Raw genomic sequence first — 13655 nt, 5'->3', positions numbered from 1 at the left:
TAAAACATTTTAGTTTTCTACTATTATTCTCCCTTACGTCTTCACTTGGTGAAATTTCAGTTGCAATTGAGGCGATTTTACCATCCACATCGCAAGCGGTTTGATCAAACGTCAACATGGCGGCCAGAAAATCAAAAAAATTTGATTTTTGCTCAAATTTCCCTCAAGCCGTTTGTCAAACCTTCAAACACCCCATAGACAGCACAAATGGCTTGAAGCAAAGGGAAATTTCGCTTGGTTTGTCAAGCCGCTTGTGTTGTGTATTTCGCTCTTAAGGGAGAGCTAAGTTAAGGTGAAATTTGGTGATCTGAGAAGAGTTGATGTGAGGTTGAGTTGATGTGAGGTTGAGTTGAGGTGATTTAAAGTGAGCTGTGGTGGGCCGAGGTGAAAGGCGTTGGGCAACACAACATAGCATAACGTAACATAACATAGCATAACGTAACATAACATAACATAACACAACATAATATAATATAACTTGCCATAACACAAAAACATATCTCATTCTTAAGGCGCTGGATCAATCTTTGTCGAGTCTGGGCCAAATTTAACGAGCTTCCCCATATGTTGTTTCTGCAATACGTTTTCTATTTGAAAGCTCGATAAAGAATGTGTAGATTAAACCAGTAGTATACTCAATCATGAGACGTATCTGACTCATAATTACCTGGTATATCTCTGAGTCCCAGGACCCAAATAATCCTTATGGTGCGCTTGTATTCTAGATCTTTTAAAATAAAATGTTAGCAACCTTAAGCTATTTTAGGGAAAATCGTTAAACATTCTTAGGATATCCCCAAGTCCTCACATGCCTCAAATAAACGTAAAATTTCTGCTTGACCAAAAGGCTGCAACCGGCCCCAGACGCTGAGATAGAGTGATACCGTTTCAATATCCGTCTTTGAAACTTCAATAGAGTGTGAGTGATATCCGCTTCATGCGGTCTCTTCACAATTCTCTTTTATTTGATACGGTGGAAGATACTTTAAAAAATGATGAGGAAAGCAGTTTTCGTTTTTAAGTTATGATATTTGTAATTTTTACTTGAAAGCGACACTTATACAGTTAACAGAAGACTACAGAAAAAGCAATATGTTTCTCTCCATTCTTCCAAAAAAAATTGCAGAACTCGAATTCGAAACAACATCTATTAGGCACAGACGTATTCGTGCTCCGTGGCATGGCGGAATTATACCAGGTGAAGTAATTAGAGCGAAAAGAAAAATTTTGATACTGCTTTACTTGGAAAATTGCCTTTAAAATTTGACTATACGGCAGCCGAATGACAGCAAATAAAGCGAGAAAGCTGTTTTATTACTCCGCCTGTTTATTGCGCCATGCTCAGTGGCATAGATTTTCCCAAACAAAAATGATCAGTTTCGATAAAAGCATTACGAAATATTTGCCAATTTATTGGTGTCCGAATTCAGGCACGTGGTAATCTGTAGCCAGAGCTGGGTAAATGCAATTACATTACAATTACAATTACATTCCTCAGTAATTGTAATTAGGATTCAATTCCTTTAGTTCACGGCAAAGGAATCTATTACTTTTTCAATTCCTTGTAGTAATTCCAAATGGAATTGTTTTTTTCTTTAATTCCATTACAAGGAATTTCATATTGTAATTGGAATAAATTACATGCTAGTAGTGTAATTTCTTTTATTTCAATTCCTTTGAAAGGAATTGAAAATGTAATTCTTTTTCCAATTCCTTTGAAATGAATTGAAAATATAATTGATTTTTTTCCAATTCCGAATGAACAACTTATACCTAAGTAGTATTACTAATTGGACTTTAGGAAAACTGAATAGCTTAAACTGTAGCTGTTCAGTTTATAGGGTAACGGTTAAATTTTCCAGATCCTACCGCGAACGCGCTTCGCGGCAAATGAGACCCATAAATGTTGCTGCGTTACAAATGAGGATAGAGCCCGCTTGAATTACGAGCCCTGTGGGACTGAAGATCCTACCTCCTAAGAGTTTTATAAACAAATTTCATTTGCTATGGCTAAATTTTGATGATAACACTGTAACGACGCTAAAATTACACAAAAAACGCTGAGAGACGTAAAATTAATTTTAAGTAGTATGTTACGGATCTGTATACCATTTTTTTTAGATAAGGTCATTTAGTCAAGTTATTTTCATTTTAAGTTTTCATTGCGAATGAAAAAAATTCAAACTTTAACATGGTCATACGGTCATGTACGATATGGCGTATGGGTAACATTATTTCCTGCTAGTATTTCATACAAAAAATTATTGCACTTTCACTTAACCCTTGCAAACTTGTTTATTTATCCATCGATTTTCATCGGTAGTAGTGTTTTAAGCCGCAAAACAAGCAGATATTGGCTAATCTATACTAATATATATTTTGAAAGGCGTTTTTTTCTGTTCGCAAAGCTCGAGAAAGGCCGTACCGATTTTTTTGAAATTTCGGAATCTACGGCAGACTTTCCAAGGATGGTTATAGGCTAAAAAAAAGTTTCGATTTAGAAAGGGGGCGTGGCACCTCCCATACACACCGAATTTTTCAAACTGCATATATTTGTGGTAGAGGACTAGAACTGGGTATGGTGATATATACATATCGTCGTTTAAAGTACAAAACCGCGTATCGTTATTCTGCAAAACCGCGTAACTGACATTTGCTGCCAATAATTGGATTTGCCCACACAAGCTTCCTGATCAATCCTTGTCCATTCGTCCTGAAATATACTAGCCAGAAATCCGATTGCTTTATAAAAAAGATAACCATTTTAAAATATAAGTGTTTTTACTCTCTAGAAAATAATTTTTGCAACCTCACATACGCCGTTTTGCACTATCTTGATACGCGGTTTTGTACTTTAAACGACGATATATAAGACCAATTTCATACTCATGGAGAAAAATTTGCATGGTTTTAGAATGGGGCATGGCACCTCCCATATAATCCGAACTTTTCATATTACATATTTCTGGAAGTGTTCATGGTAGACTGTAAGCCTTTTTAAAACTCTTTAGTTTGACACCCACATGCCAACATTTCATTTACTTTATCAATTTAACTGAGTTACAATTTCCAAATAGGTGGCAGCCCGCCTCAAAAATATTTCCAACGGTTATCTTTCTTAAACCTCTTTAACTTGATACCCATATTGTAATAATTCATTAATTTTATCAATATAATTGGGTTTAAAAATTTTAAAATAGGTGGCAACCCTCCAAATTTTTGCGATATCATTTGCTCTGGTATTATACCGAATAATAAAAAAAAATTCTCATTTTCGTTGTTGCCGTTTCCGACAGGGTAGGACGGCATGACGGAAAATCGTTCCACATTACATCACAAAAAAAAAAATATTAAAATCGGTTCAGCCGTTCTCGGGTTTTGATGACTGTGACATACGAACATAACTTTTTTATATATATAGATATACATAGAAGATGTCCAATGTGTGCTTTCGATTTTAATCTTTGACCACAACAAAAATTCCACATTGTACATTCGTGAATGAACTTTCAGTCTCTCGATTACTTTTACAATGCCTTTGAGTAATTGAAAAAACTAAAGTACTCTTGCAATTCCAGGTAATGGAATTTAAAAAAAAATCAATTACATTTTCAATTCCTTTCAAAGGAATTGAAAAAAAAATTACATTACTAGCACGTAATTTATTCCAATTACAATATTAAATTCCTTGTAATGGAATTAAAGAAAAAACCAATTGCATTTGAAATTACTTCAAGGAATTGAAAAAGTAATCGATTCCTTTGCTGTGGACTGAAGGAATTGATTTCTAATTACAATTCCTTGTAATCTGTATTTGGTAGTAATTTAATTCCTAAAAGAATCATTACGACCCAGCTCTGTCTGTAGCCTTCAAATCGAAAGGTTGATATGATTCCCAGAGGATGGGTAACATAGTTTTCCTGTTGAAAGGTTTTTTTATCAGCAGACAATTTTTGGAATCACATTCAGCTTCGAGACGCCCAAAGATAAACAGCACAATTGCGGATACTCACCCAGCATTCATAGTTGTTTGCCCTTTTAGTATTACCTTTCTTATATGTATGTATGTATGTGCAAGTAGTAAAATATATTCACACGACTTTACATAGCGGTGTCAAGTTGACAGCCTTGGGGGCTAAGGAAACTGGAATTTAAGCGGAGCTACAACATTCTGAATATACCATTTTTGTCCGGTTTGGAAAGAAGGTAACGATTAGAGTATAGACGCGTCTTATTAAATGAATATTTCTCGCATTCAGCGACAAGCATTTTTGCTGTTTGTTCTATTGAAAAGTAGAAGAACCTTTGGTTCTTGGTTTATAAAAGGGCTTCTAAACGAGCTGTAATAAAAATTGATTTGTATGCTATTCTCTTTTTTCATTTCGGCTCATTAGCGTCAATCATTATGTAACAGCATATGCCGACATGGTTTACCGCCTACGCTAATTATGCTCAACAAGCCTTTTAAAAATCTTTAAAAGACTTTCCTTCATTGCTTTCAAATTATTTTGTTTTAATGCTACACTTTCTTATCACAATAGCATAATCGATCTACAAATCCATTTTCGTCAAGAAAAATAACTAAATGGACTACTCATCTAGCAAACTATATTTTTCCTTGTGATAAAATACTTCATCTACATAGCTTGCTGCATAAACAAATCCTAAAAAACAATCGTTAAAATGTCTTACAAAATGACGTTAATCGCGTCAAATTGATGATTTGACACATTTCCTTGCCAGAAAACAAAAGCAAGACGTGAGTGTGTTGCACATCTCTCGCTGTTAACGACGTCGGGCTCAATTCCTCTGCTTTACAACTTGAGTTTGACGATTACTTGCAACAAGTGAAAACTACAATTAAGCCATTTACAACAATAACTAGCTCCTCTCTTAGTTGGCTGTAGAACTGGCCGGAATTATGTTTTACCATTTCGGTTTACCTTTTTTTACAGTTTTTTTTTTACTTGAAATCGGCATTTTCAAAGGATATTTTCCTGTGTAAATGGAGCTGTGGCGGCAGATTTGGCGCTTAATGTTATTTGGACTGAAATGAAATGTCATGGCATGATGAGACAATCAACAGATAAATCAGTTTGGCATTTGCCCGCCCTTTTTACTCGTTCCTTCAAGCCCAATTGGCTGATTTTTGGCCCTATTTGACGAAAGTTGATAAAACCACTCGCTAGAAAAAAACATAGCCCATTAATCTAAAAATAATGCCATAAAAACATTACGAAGTTATATTTTCAAAGAGTATTTTGTTCAAACTGGTAACACGTGTGTGACTGATTTGCTTTATTGTAAATAATAATATTTTGGCGCTTGCACTTTTGCTAAGTGCTTGACCGAGTTGCACCTAAAATTTTTGAGAACAAATTTTAAATTAAAAAAAAAATATGTGTCCCTTTAAAACAATAACAGCTAAAACCTAAAATAAAATTAAATACAAATAAAAATAAAATTAAAAATGAAAAAGAAAAAAATACAAACCGAGTTTCTAAAAATTTAATTAAATTAAAAAATTTGTTTTCTTTTAAATTAATAATATCTAAACATTACGAGAAAATTAAATTATATTTTTAAAAAAATCTTTCTAATTTACACCAAATCGGACCATAATCGGTAAAAATTTTTTGTGGGAATATTCTTTTTCATATAAGTATCTAATATATCTTCTCAACATGAACCCAATCGAATCATAAATAGGGGTTTACCAAATCTCTCGACTTCTGCGCCGCCTAGCGAATTATTTCATCATGATATTGCATTGTTATCTGGTTATGTCCATGTTACTAAAGTAAGTAATAGGGATTGGTAAAATAAATAGAAATGACTAAACATGGATTAGGCAAGCATTAGAGACGTGAGCAACTTAACAGTAGTAAGGGATTTTATTTTTTTTTAATTTGAATTGTGTCGTTATTAAAGAGTACCATCGATATGTACATACAAGTGAAGTTAAATAAAACCTTGTGAAAAAAATATTAAAAAATCAAATAAGTTACTAAAGTTAAATGGAATAAAAAAAACTATGTTTCTTTTGAAAATAATATAGTCTAAATATTAAAAAAAGTTGTTAAAAAAATTACATTAATTAAAGTTACTGAAAAGTAAACGGAATTAAAAAAACAAAATCTTTTTTTAAAAAATAACATCTAAAAAGTAAAATAAAACTAAATTAAAAATAAACTAAGTTCCCAAAAGTGAAACTAAAAAAAAATATTTTCGTTTTCAATTAAAATAGTTTAAAAATTAAAACAAATTAAACTAAAAAAATATATTTCTTTTTGAAACAATAAAATCTAAGAGTTAAAAGAATCAAATAAAAAAGAAATTAATTTAAAAAAGATAAATAAATGAAATAGGTTCTTAAAAATCAAATTATGTAAAAGTAGAAAAAAAAATTTGTTTTAAAAAATACATTATCTAAGACTTAACAGACAATTAAATCAAAAACTAGAATTAAAAAATAAGAAAATAATAAGTCCGTAAAAACTAAATGACACTAAAAAAAATACAACTGTCCTTAAAATCAAATTAAAACTAAAAAACAAACTAAATAAAAAAACTGTTAAAGAAGAAAATAATAAGTCCTTAAAAACCAAATGAAAAAAAAAAATAATATTTTAATTTATAAAATAATAATGTAAAAATTAAAAGAAATTTCATTTAAAAAAATGCAATGAAATAAATGACATTATGATTAAACATACAGCATTGCAAGTTGATAAAAGCGTTGTAAAATAGTTTTCTTTTTAAAGCCATAAAATATAAAATTTAATTAAAGTACAATAACAAATATTCAATAATCCACTGACTTTTGCTGTATTTTTGTACATATTAAAATGCTCAGAAATTTTTAACGCTTTCAAATCTGGGGAAAATTTTATGTTTATTTAAATATAACTTAATAAAAAATGTTCCGAATAAACTAGAGATTTCACTTGCAAGTTGTTTTGACGTTCGAAATGTAAACTTAATCAAAAATCTTTGGCAAACACGGGAAATGGTAGCGGCTATTAATTACATTTCATGCCAACAATTAATTGCCTTAAATAGCCAAAATGAAAGGTTTTTAATTTAAGTGAGCAAAATTGTAGATATGCATGCCTTCGACCATTCACATGTACGTAAGTAAGTACGTAGTATGTATGTATTAAATTTGTACTACAAATTTGCCGTTGAATGTGCTACATCGATTACGGCGAATAGAAAGTAGGGAAAGGGGAAGAGTGTGTGTAACTCAATCAAAAAATTAATTTACATTTCAACTCAAATTACCGCATTAAAATCGAGCACTGTACAAACTAACATACATACATGCATACATTTCTATACACATTTCCACAAACACATATGTATGTAGTAAGTAGGTGCATGTGTGGTCTAAAGTAGTTCTCTAAGCTCACATATCGTACTAGCGCTCAGCACAGACCAGACCAAAAATTGCATTTAGTTAAACACATCAAAATGCAATTACTCAACACAACGTAATTATACATTTTTCAAAACATTAATTGGACCCACTGTGCGCCAGCCGAGTAATACACAGTACCTTGCCGCACCGCTTCAATTGACTAAATTGCACATGGTATGTATCATTTGCCTAGTATTTTTAATGAAATATGTAGTTCCATGGAAAAGGAAATCCATTTTTGAAATCCGTCGAAGTCAGCGTAATCCGCCTACTTGCCACCAACGATGAGTAAAGTGGGCAACAAATAGCACCCGACGCGACTTTGCCTCACCCGGCTACTCTGCCAACTAACTCTATATGAAGCACATATCATTAGAGCCAGCCTGACATGCGCTCTCCTAACTCACCTACTAACCTTTTTTTTGCCAGCCAGCTTGCAGTTAGGAAACTCTTTCAAATTCGAAGCGCTGCAGCAGCTAATGACTTCCTTGCATGTCACAGGATATTTTCCCTGGGTAAATAGCTAAGGAATGACTGTTAAAACTAGCTGCTTGCCACCCAACGATGCAAATGTGTGTGAACTTTTTGTTTTCTGACGAGGTCGTTTGTGGGTGAGCATTTAAAATAGCACTGTGCGCAGCGAAAAACAAGCGGCGTTTAAGAATTTTTATTGCGCCACATTGTAAATATGACGCGACTAAATGAATGCCGTTTGTTGCAATGCACAAATGTTCATATGAATATGTATTAAATAAAGTATACCCTGCTGGGAAGTTTTTGGGGAAAAGAATTTTTGATTCAGAAATATGTAGTACGTCTGTCAAAACTTCGAGTCACTAGCGATTAAGGCCATCTGAAGGACAGCTCGTGTCCACTAAATTTAAAAAATTTTAAAATTTAAGCAATTGCCGATTTGAGAAAAACAGGCTTGCAAAATAGCTAAATAACTCCGGCCTGACTCTAGCAGTACGAAGGCATTAGACCCGCTTAACAGATCCGTTACGGGGCAGACACCTAGCAACACTAGTAACAAACGTTTCATAAAAGATGCGGATTCATTGCTGAATCAAGGTGATTCGACAAAGCAGCGTAGGATCTTGTTTGATTGGTTTAAGTGGATTGTCATCTGGTGCAAGTTTACTATTTTCTTTCCACAAATCGTGCAACCTACAACCATTTGGCGGCATAAATGAATTTCAGTACGTTATACAGAGATCGGCAGCCAAAATACACTCACAAATATTCTAAAGGAATGGTTTGCCGAGTGTCTTTAGCCTCATTCACAGCAAGTGTTCGACTGTCTGTTTTGATTCCGGATCATCGCAACTGCGACCGAACCTATTGAAGGGCAATCCAATCCTTTCGCCAGGTACCTCAACGGACCAATGCCCTGCGCAAACTGCATTAAGTTTATAGGTGTCTTTTTTGCTCAGTACTATTTTACGGTTCCACCTCTGCTTGGCCTTCGAGTGATATATTTCGGCAACCCATGTCCACCGCGTGGGACATATTCATTGATCATAAATAGAGGCTAGCTTTCGCCTACAGTCATCCACTAATAATAACTTCATTTTATATTGCTCAATGAAAACACTGCACCAAGCCGGCATTACATATTTGACCCGTCCGCAAAGATAGCTGAGTTCTACAAGAACTGGACCTTTCCTTGAGTCTAGTCACTGCGGCTTGGGAAGTTCGCGCGGGGTTCGTGGTGAACCCAAGTGTTCGAGGGGATATTGGCAGCGCTTTAATTTCAGGCACTAATGCTTCAAGGATAGAACCGTGTACAAACGGTCTTTCTTTTCGGGGCCCCAAGGTACGCAGTCTGATGGCGGTGTTAACAGCTGAGTTTTCGATAAAGATATCAATTGGCAATAAATCAAAAAGGACGGCTAAATCATGCTTCGGACAGGATCTCATTGCACCTGTTACGCCAGTAGCTGCTGCCTTTCAATTCCGCTTAGTTTTTTAGCCACGTAATCCCTACCGGCTGTCCACTAGACAAGCGCGCCATAAGAGAGTATGGGACATTCTCATAGAGAGTCACCGATGTCTTTCTTGCACGCATGGAATGTACATAAACAAAACATATTCCACGAATAGTGCATAAAAATGGCCCCAGTTGTATACGGAACAGATTCTAGGAAACACTGCAACCAACCAACCGGGTGGTTCCTGCTATATGAAATGGTCCTTGAGTACGTGGAGAAATTTGACTGCTTTAGTTAGCGTAAAAAGATCCAGTGGGCGTGGGTACCAGGCCACAAGGAAGTAGAGGGATTAATATCAAGAGAGGCGGCAATTGTCACTTCACAATTGGATCCGATCGTTCGCTGGGTATATGCCCCTGATACGATTAAGGAAGAAATCAGGAAAGGGAGAAAAGCCTTGAGTGGTTTTTTAATTGGCCCAGTTTAGTAGGACAGCGACAGGCTAGGATTCTACTGGGGGGATATATAGGTCGTGGTGCAAACTTCGTTTCCTAAATCTATCACCAAGTGGATTTTCCTACCGGGTATAAAGTAGAAACCATAATACAAGCTAATCACTTGGGTGGTAATGCTGATATATGACCATTTCAACGAATCGTTTGTAGTTGGTCGGGGGGTATGTCGTAGTCGTTGATTTCTTGATATTGCGCAACATATGATTAGTGAAAGGCTATGTTTGAGGGTGGCTGAGGTTGCTGAGGTTATATTGAAGGTGGTCAAACCAGTGTGTGAGTTTCGAAATAGGATGTCTATGGGAAATACCTAATTAAATTGTAATTACCCGTTTTACGCTGAGTGCTCAGTCAAATTGAAATTTGAAGTTATACAATTACCTTCGAACGAATGAACGTTAATGGACTTTGAAGGATAATCGATTTGTGGAGAAAAGAAACAATCATTTGTCATTCATGTTAATTCGGTTGTCTTGGCTTTATTGTGGTGAGATAAGCATAAATATAATAGTAACTTTTTCATGCGCTCGTATTAGTCGGAAAGCTCTCACAGGCGTTTTCAAGGAGGTAAATATGTATTAATATTGACAAATGAATATGATTAAAGGACAATTTTGTCAGACTAAATTACAAAGAAAGAACCAAAGATATTACTTGGCTGAATATAAAATCAATATTGTATATTTTTCGAGCTCAAGGTCACATGTTTGGTCGAGCAAATATAGCCAGAAGTTGTTTAGGATGACTGAAGTCGAAATATCCACAAATAATGATGGCTGCTTCTGGAAGATCACCTAAACATTATTGTCTTCCACGCAGGTTTTATAATATGAGGTTGGGTTACCTGACCGCTTGGAGTTCAGAAGACGATGGTCAGATAAGCATTACACTAGTAGTCAGAGCTGTAATTTGTATACCTTCAAAAGCTCCGTTGATCGCCCCGGTCTAATTGAGTGATACGTCTAATTGATATATACGTAACTACATTATAGACTCCCAGAATACACCTCTAATAATAAAGGGAATAATTTACTTCTAGCCAGCATCGATGTGCAGGAAGCGACTCCAGCCGAGATGAGTTCAACTCTTCTTATAATTAAGGATTTCCAGTAGTTAAAAATAAACCAGTGTCTTTAATCCTAACTACAAGCGGACGGCGGAGGTACAACCTCCAACCTTTTTTATTTTGCTCTTAAGATGGCGCCTTTTGCAAGGTCGGGCATGCTTTTGCTTCTGATCAGGGATGGCAAGATGTATTAAGTTTGAACAGCTCAGTCGATAGATTTGGCGTTTTCACCTCTGACGATTGCTGTTTCTGCTCCTGTTTATTCATAGTTTGCTGCCTTGGAGGCACAAAAGTGGATTTCGAGCAGCACGGTCATCAATGATTTTGGGCTTTATAAGAGAAAGTGATACTGCAAGGACATAATCTCAATTATTCCCAGCAGGACTTCTTACAACTAGGGGCGCCGTTATATGACTAGCTAACGTAGTACCATTCATTTCCAAATCGCAGTACAGATGACATTCGGAATTACGGTTTTTTTCGAGCTGTCCTCACCTTATTCAGAAAAAGCAGCGGTAGCTCTCTCAGGATGTGATTCTTCGCCACGTATGGTCGGTCTTGAGCTATCCGCTATGTTATCAACAATTTAGTTTTCGAATCAAGAGTACTCTCTTTTGTGCCTACACTGAACTAGTTAGACTCTTTGAAAGCTTTTTCTTAAAACTTCTTTTTCGCTAGTACATGTAGCGGCGATTCGATCAATTAAAAGACCTAAAATTGTATCCCCTCTAAAATAAATCAGCGCCTTGCAAATATTTACTTTATTTCCTTACTAACTATACTAAAAATGTCCATTCTCATTCACAGCCAACGATGACGCCACCGATCTCCGTTGCAACATGTCCCTGGCGCATCTGCGCAACATGGATAATCACATGGCATCAATGCTGCAGCAGTCAACACACCACAAGCATGTCACATTCCCCAATATGCAATCGCCACCAAGCGCACATCATCATCAACATGCTGTCGCCTTGCATCTAGGTACGCCCCCACCGCCGCCTCAACACTCTGCGTCGCATCATCCGCACCAAGCACTCAACTATCACAATGCCTTGATGAGCTTTCCACATCAAAATATCACCTCTAGTGGTGGCGGCGGTGGCGCCAATAGTCATTTAAACTACCCACCACTGGAGTCCGGCAGCACCGATTCGGGCAGCACACGCACCAGTCCGTCCATGAGTAGCGGTGATTATCTCAATTCGATGCATCAGATGGTCGAGGCGAGTCATCTGCAAGCAGCGCTGCAACACCATCCGTCACACCCGCATCATCAACCATCAACGGGACCGCCTCCGCCGCCACATTACAGTCACCAACAGCATTTGGCCGCTTTGGCAGCACACGCTCAAGCGCAGTCGCAGTCGCAACAGGAACAGAAATTTGCTAAATCATCGTCGTCACCAACGACATTTGCCAATCAGTCATACTTTAGTCTCGCCAATGGCTCCGGCGCACTTTGCAGTGGAGGTGCTGTTGCCGGCACGGCTATTGGTAGCAATCACGCCAACCTACTTGATTACGATGAGCACTCAATGTCTTCAATTTCGGCGAGTGGCGAGATCGATGCAGGCGATGATGAGGATATGAAGGACGGGCAAGGCGACATATCCGGACCTATTGATGTAACTTCGCCGCAGTCGCCTACAAATTTATCACATTCGCCGTCCTCGAATTATAACAATGCAGCATCATCTGCTTGTTCAATGCAATTTGGTGGATTGAAACGTAAATCCACCGTCTCCTACTGTGATAACAACGTGGATGCCGCCGAAGCGAACGACTCAAAATTAGCCAACGGAAGTGCAAGAGAAAATTACGCCATGAAAACTTTCGATGGTATACGTGCGCGTACATTCGAAGAGGTGCAACAGCAATCATTAAATGGCAATTGTAACACCATGGAACAACAACAACAGCAACATCAGCATGGACAACAATATCAGCACCAGCAACAACAACTACAACAGCAGCAGTTTCAGCAGCGGCATATGGATGACTGTCGTTTGATCAGTGGCAGCGGGTCAGGCGGAGACGGACAGGATCGCCTAAATGATGCCGACAGTGTGGTGAACGGGAGCTGCGCATCCAGCGAAGACTTGAATCAGACAAACTCCAGCGAGCAAGGCGAGAAGATCACATCCGGCAGTGATGATGAAGGTAAGTAAGTATGGCAATAAATTACGCAGGACCACAAACACCTCGAACCCTGCAAAGCAAAAGGGACTATGTTTAGCTTATTTTTTTGGCGGTGCTGAATACAAAGCCGGTGTTCGTTTCAATCCATCAGGTCAGGGTCATGTTCAAACATACAGAATCCGTGGCGGACTATAATAGGTACATATAGATTTTCGCGGTCGCTGAATATGAATTCGGAGTCCGTTTAATCTATACAAATCACCCGATTCGGATTAAGCGAAACTTAATTCGACCTAGAATTGCCCTTGATCCTGCCACCACACATAGTTCCTTTTGTGTTGCCTCGTGGGTACAGGTGTTTATGGTCTTGTGTTATTCGAGTATCTGTTTAGCTTCGATCTCACTGGGTACAAAAAGCATGCATTTTATGAAGTAAGTTGTAAAGTATGCTTCAAATCGTCATGAAGCGCCAACTTATACAGGTATCTAACTATAATTCTCAACCTGTTTATACGAAACGAACTGGCTCGTGTCCTTGGTTCCTTTAAGTTATAACAAACTCTTTATTTTTTTAAATTTTTTTT

The 13655-nt window shown here is 36.9% G+C and overlaps 1 protein-coding gene across 2 annotated transcripts in view; it reads left to right on the top strand.

Moving 5' to 3' along the window:
• Rx (Retinal homeobox domain-containing protein Rx) overlaps positions 1 to 13655 on the top strand; it is a 140424-nt gene that overhangs the window by 78975 nt on the left and 47794 nt on the right. For both annotated transcript variants that reach the window (XM_017615413.1, XM_017615412.1), the window contains exon 3: positions 11737 to 13092. In XM_017615413.1, the coding sequence (XP_017470902.1) occupies positions 11737 to 13092 (1356 nt within the window). The remainder of the gene's footprint in view (positions 1 to 11736; positions 13093 to 13655) is intronic.

The sequence above is a fragment of the Rhagoletis zephyria genome, unplaced genomic scaffold (genome assembly GCF_001687245.7).
Source record: "Rhagoletis zephyria isolate East Lansing unplaced genomic scaffold, Rhagoletis_zephyria_1.1 Rzeph_scaffold_01013, whole genome shotgun sequence".
In the NCBI taxonomy this organism is placed as follows: domain Eukaryota; kingdom Metazoa; phylum Arthropoda; class Insecta; order Diptera; family Tephritidae; genus Rhagoletis; species Rhagoletis zephyria.
Note: the sequence above shows the minus strand (reverse complement) of the source record. Positions and strands in the feature narration are given on the sequence as shown.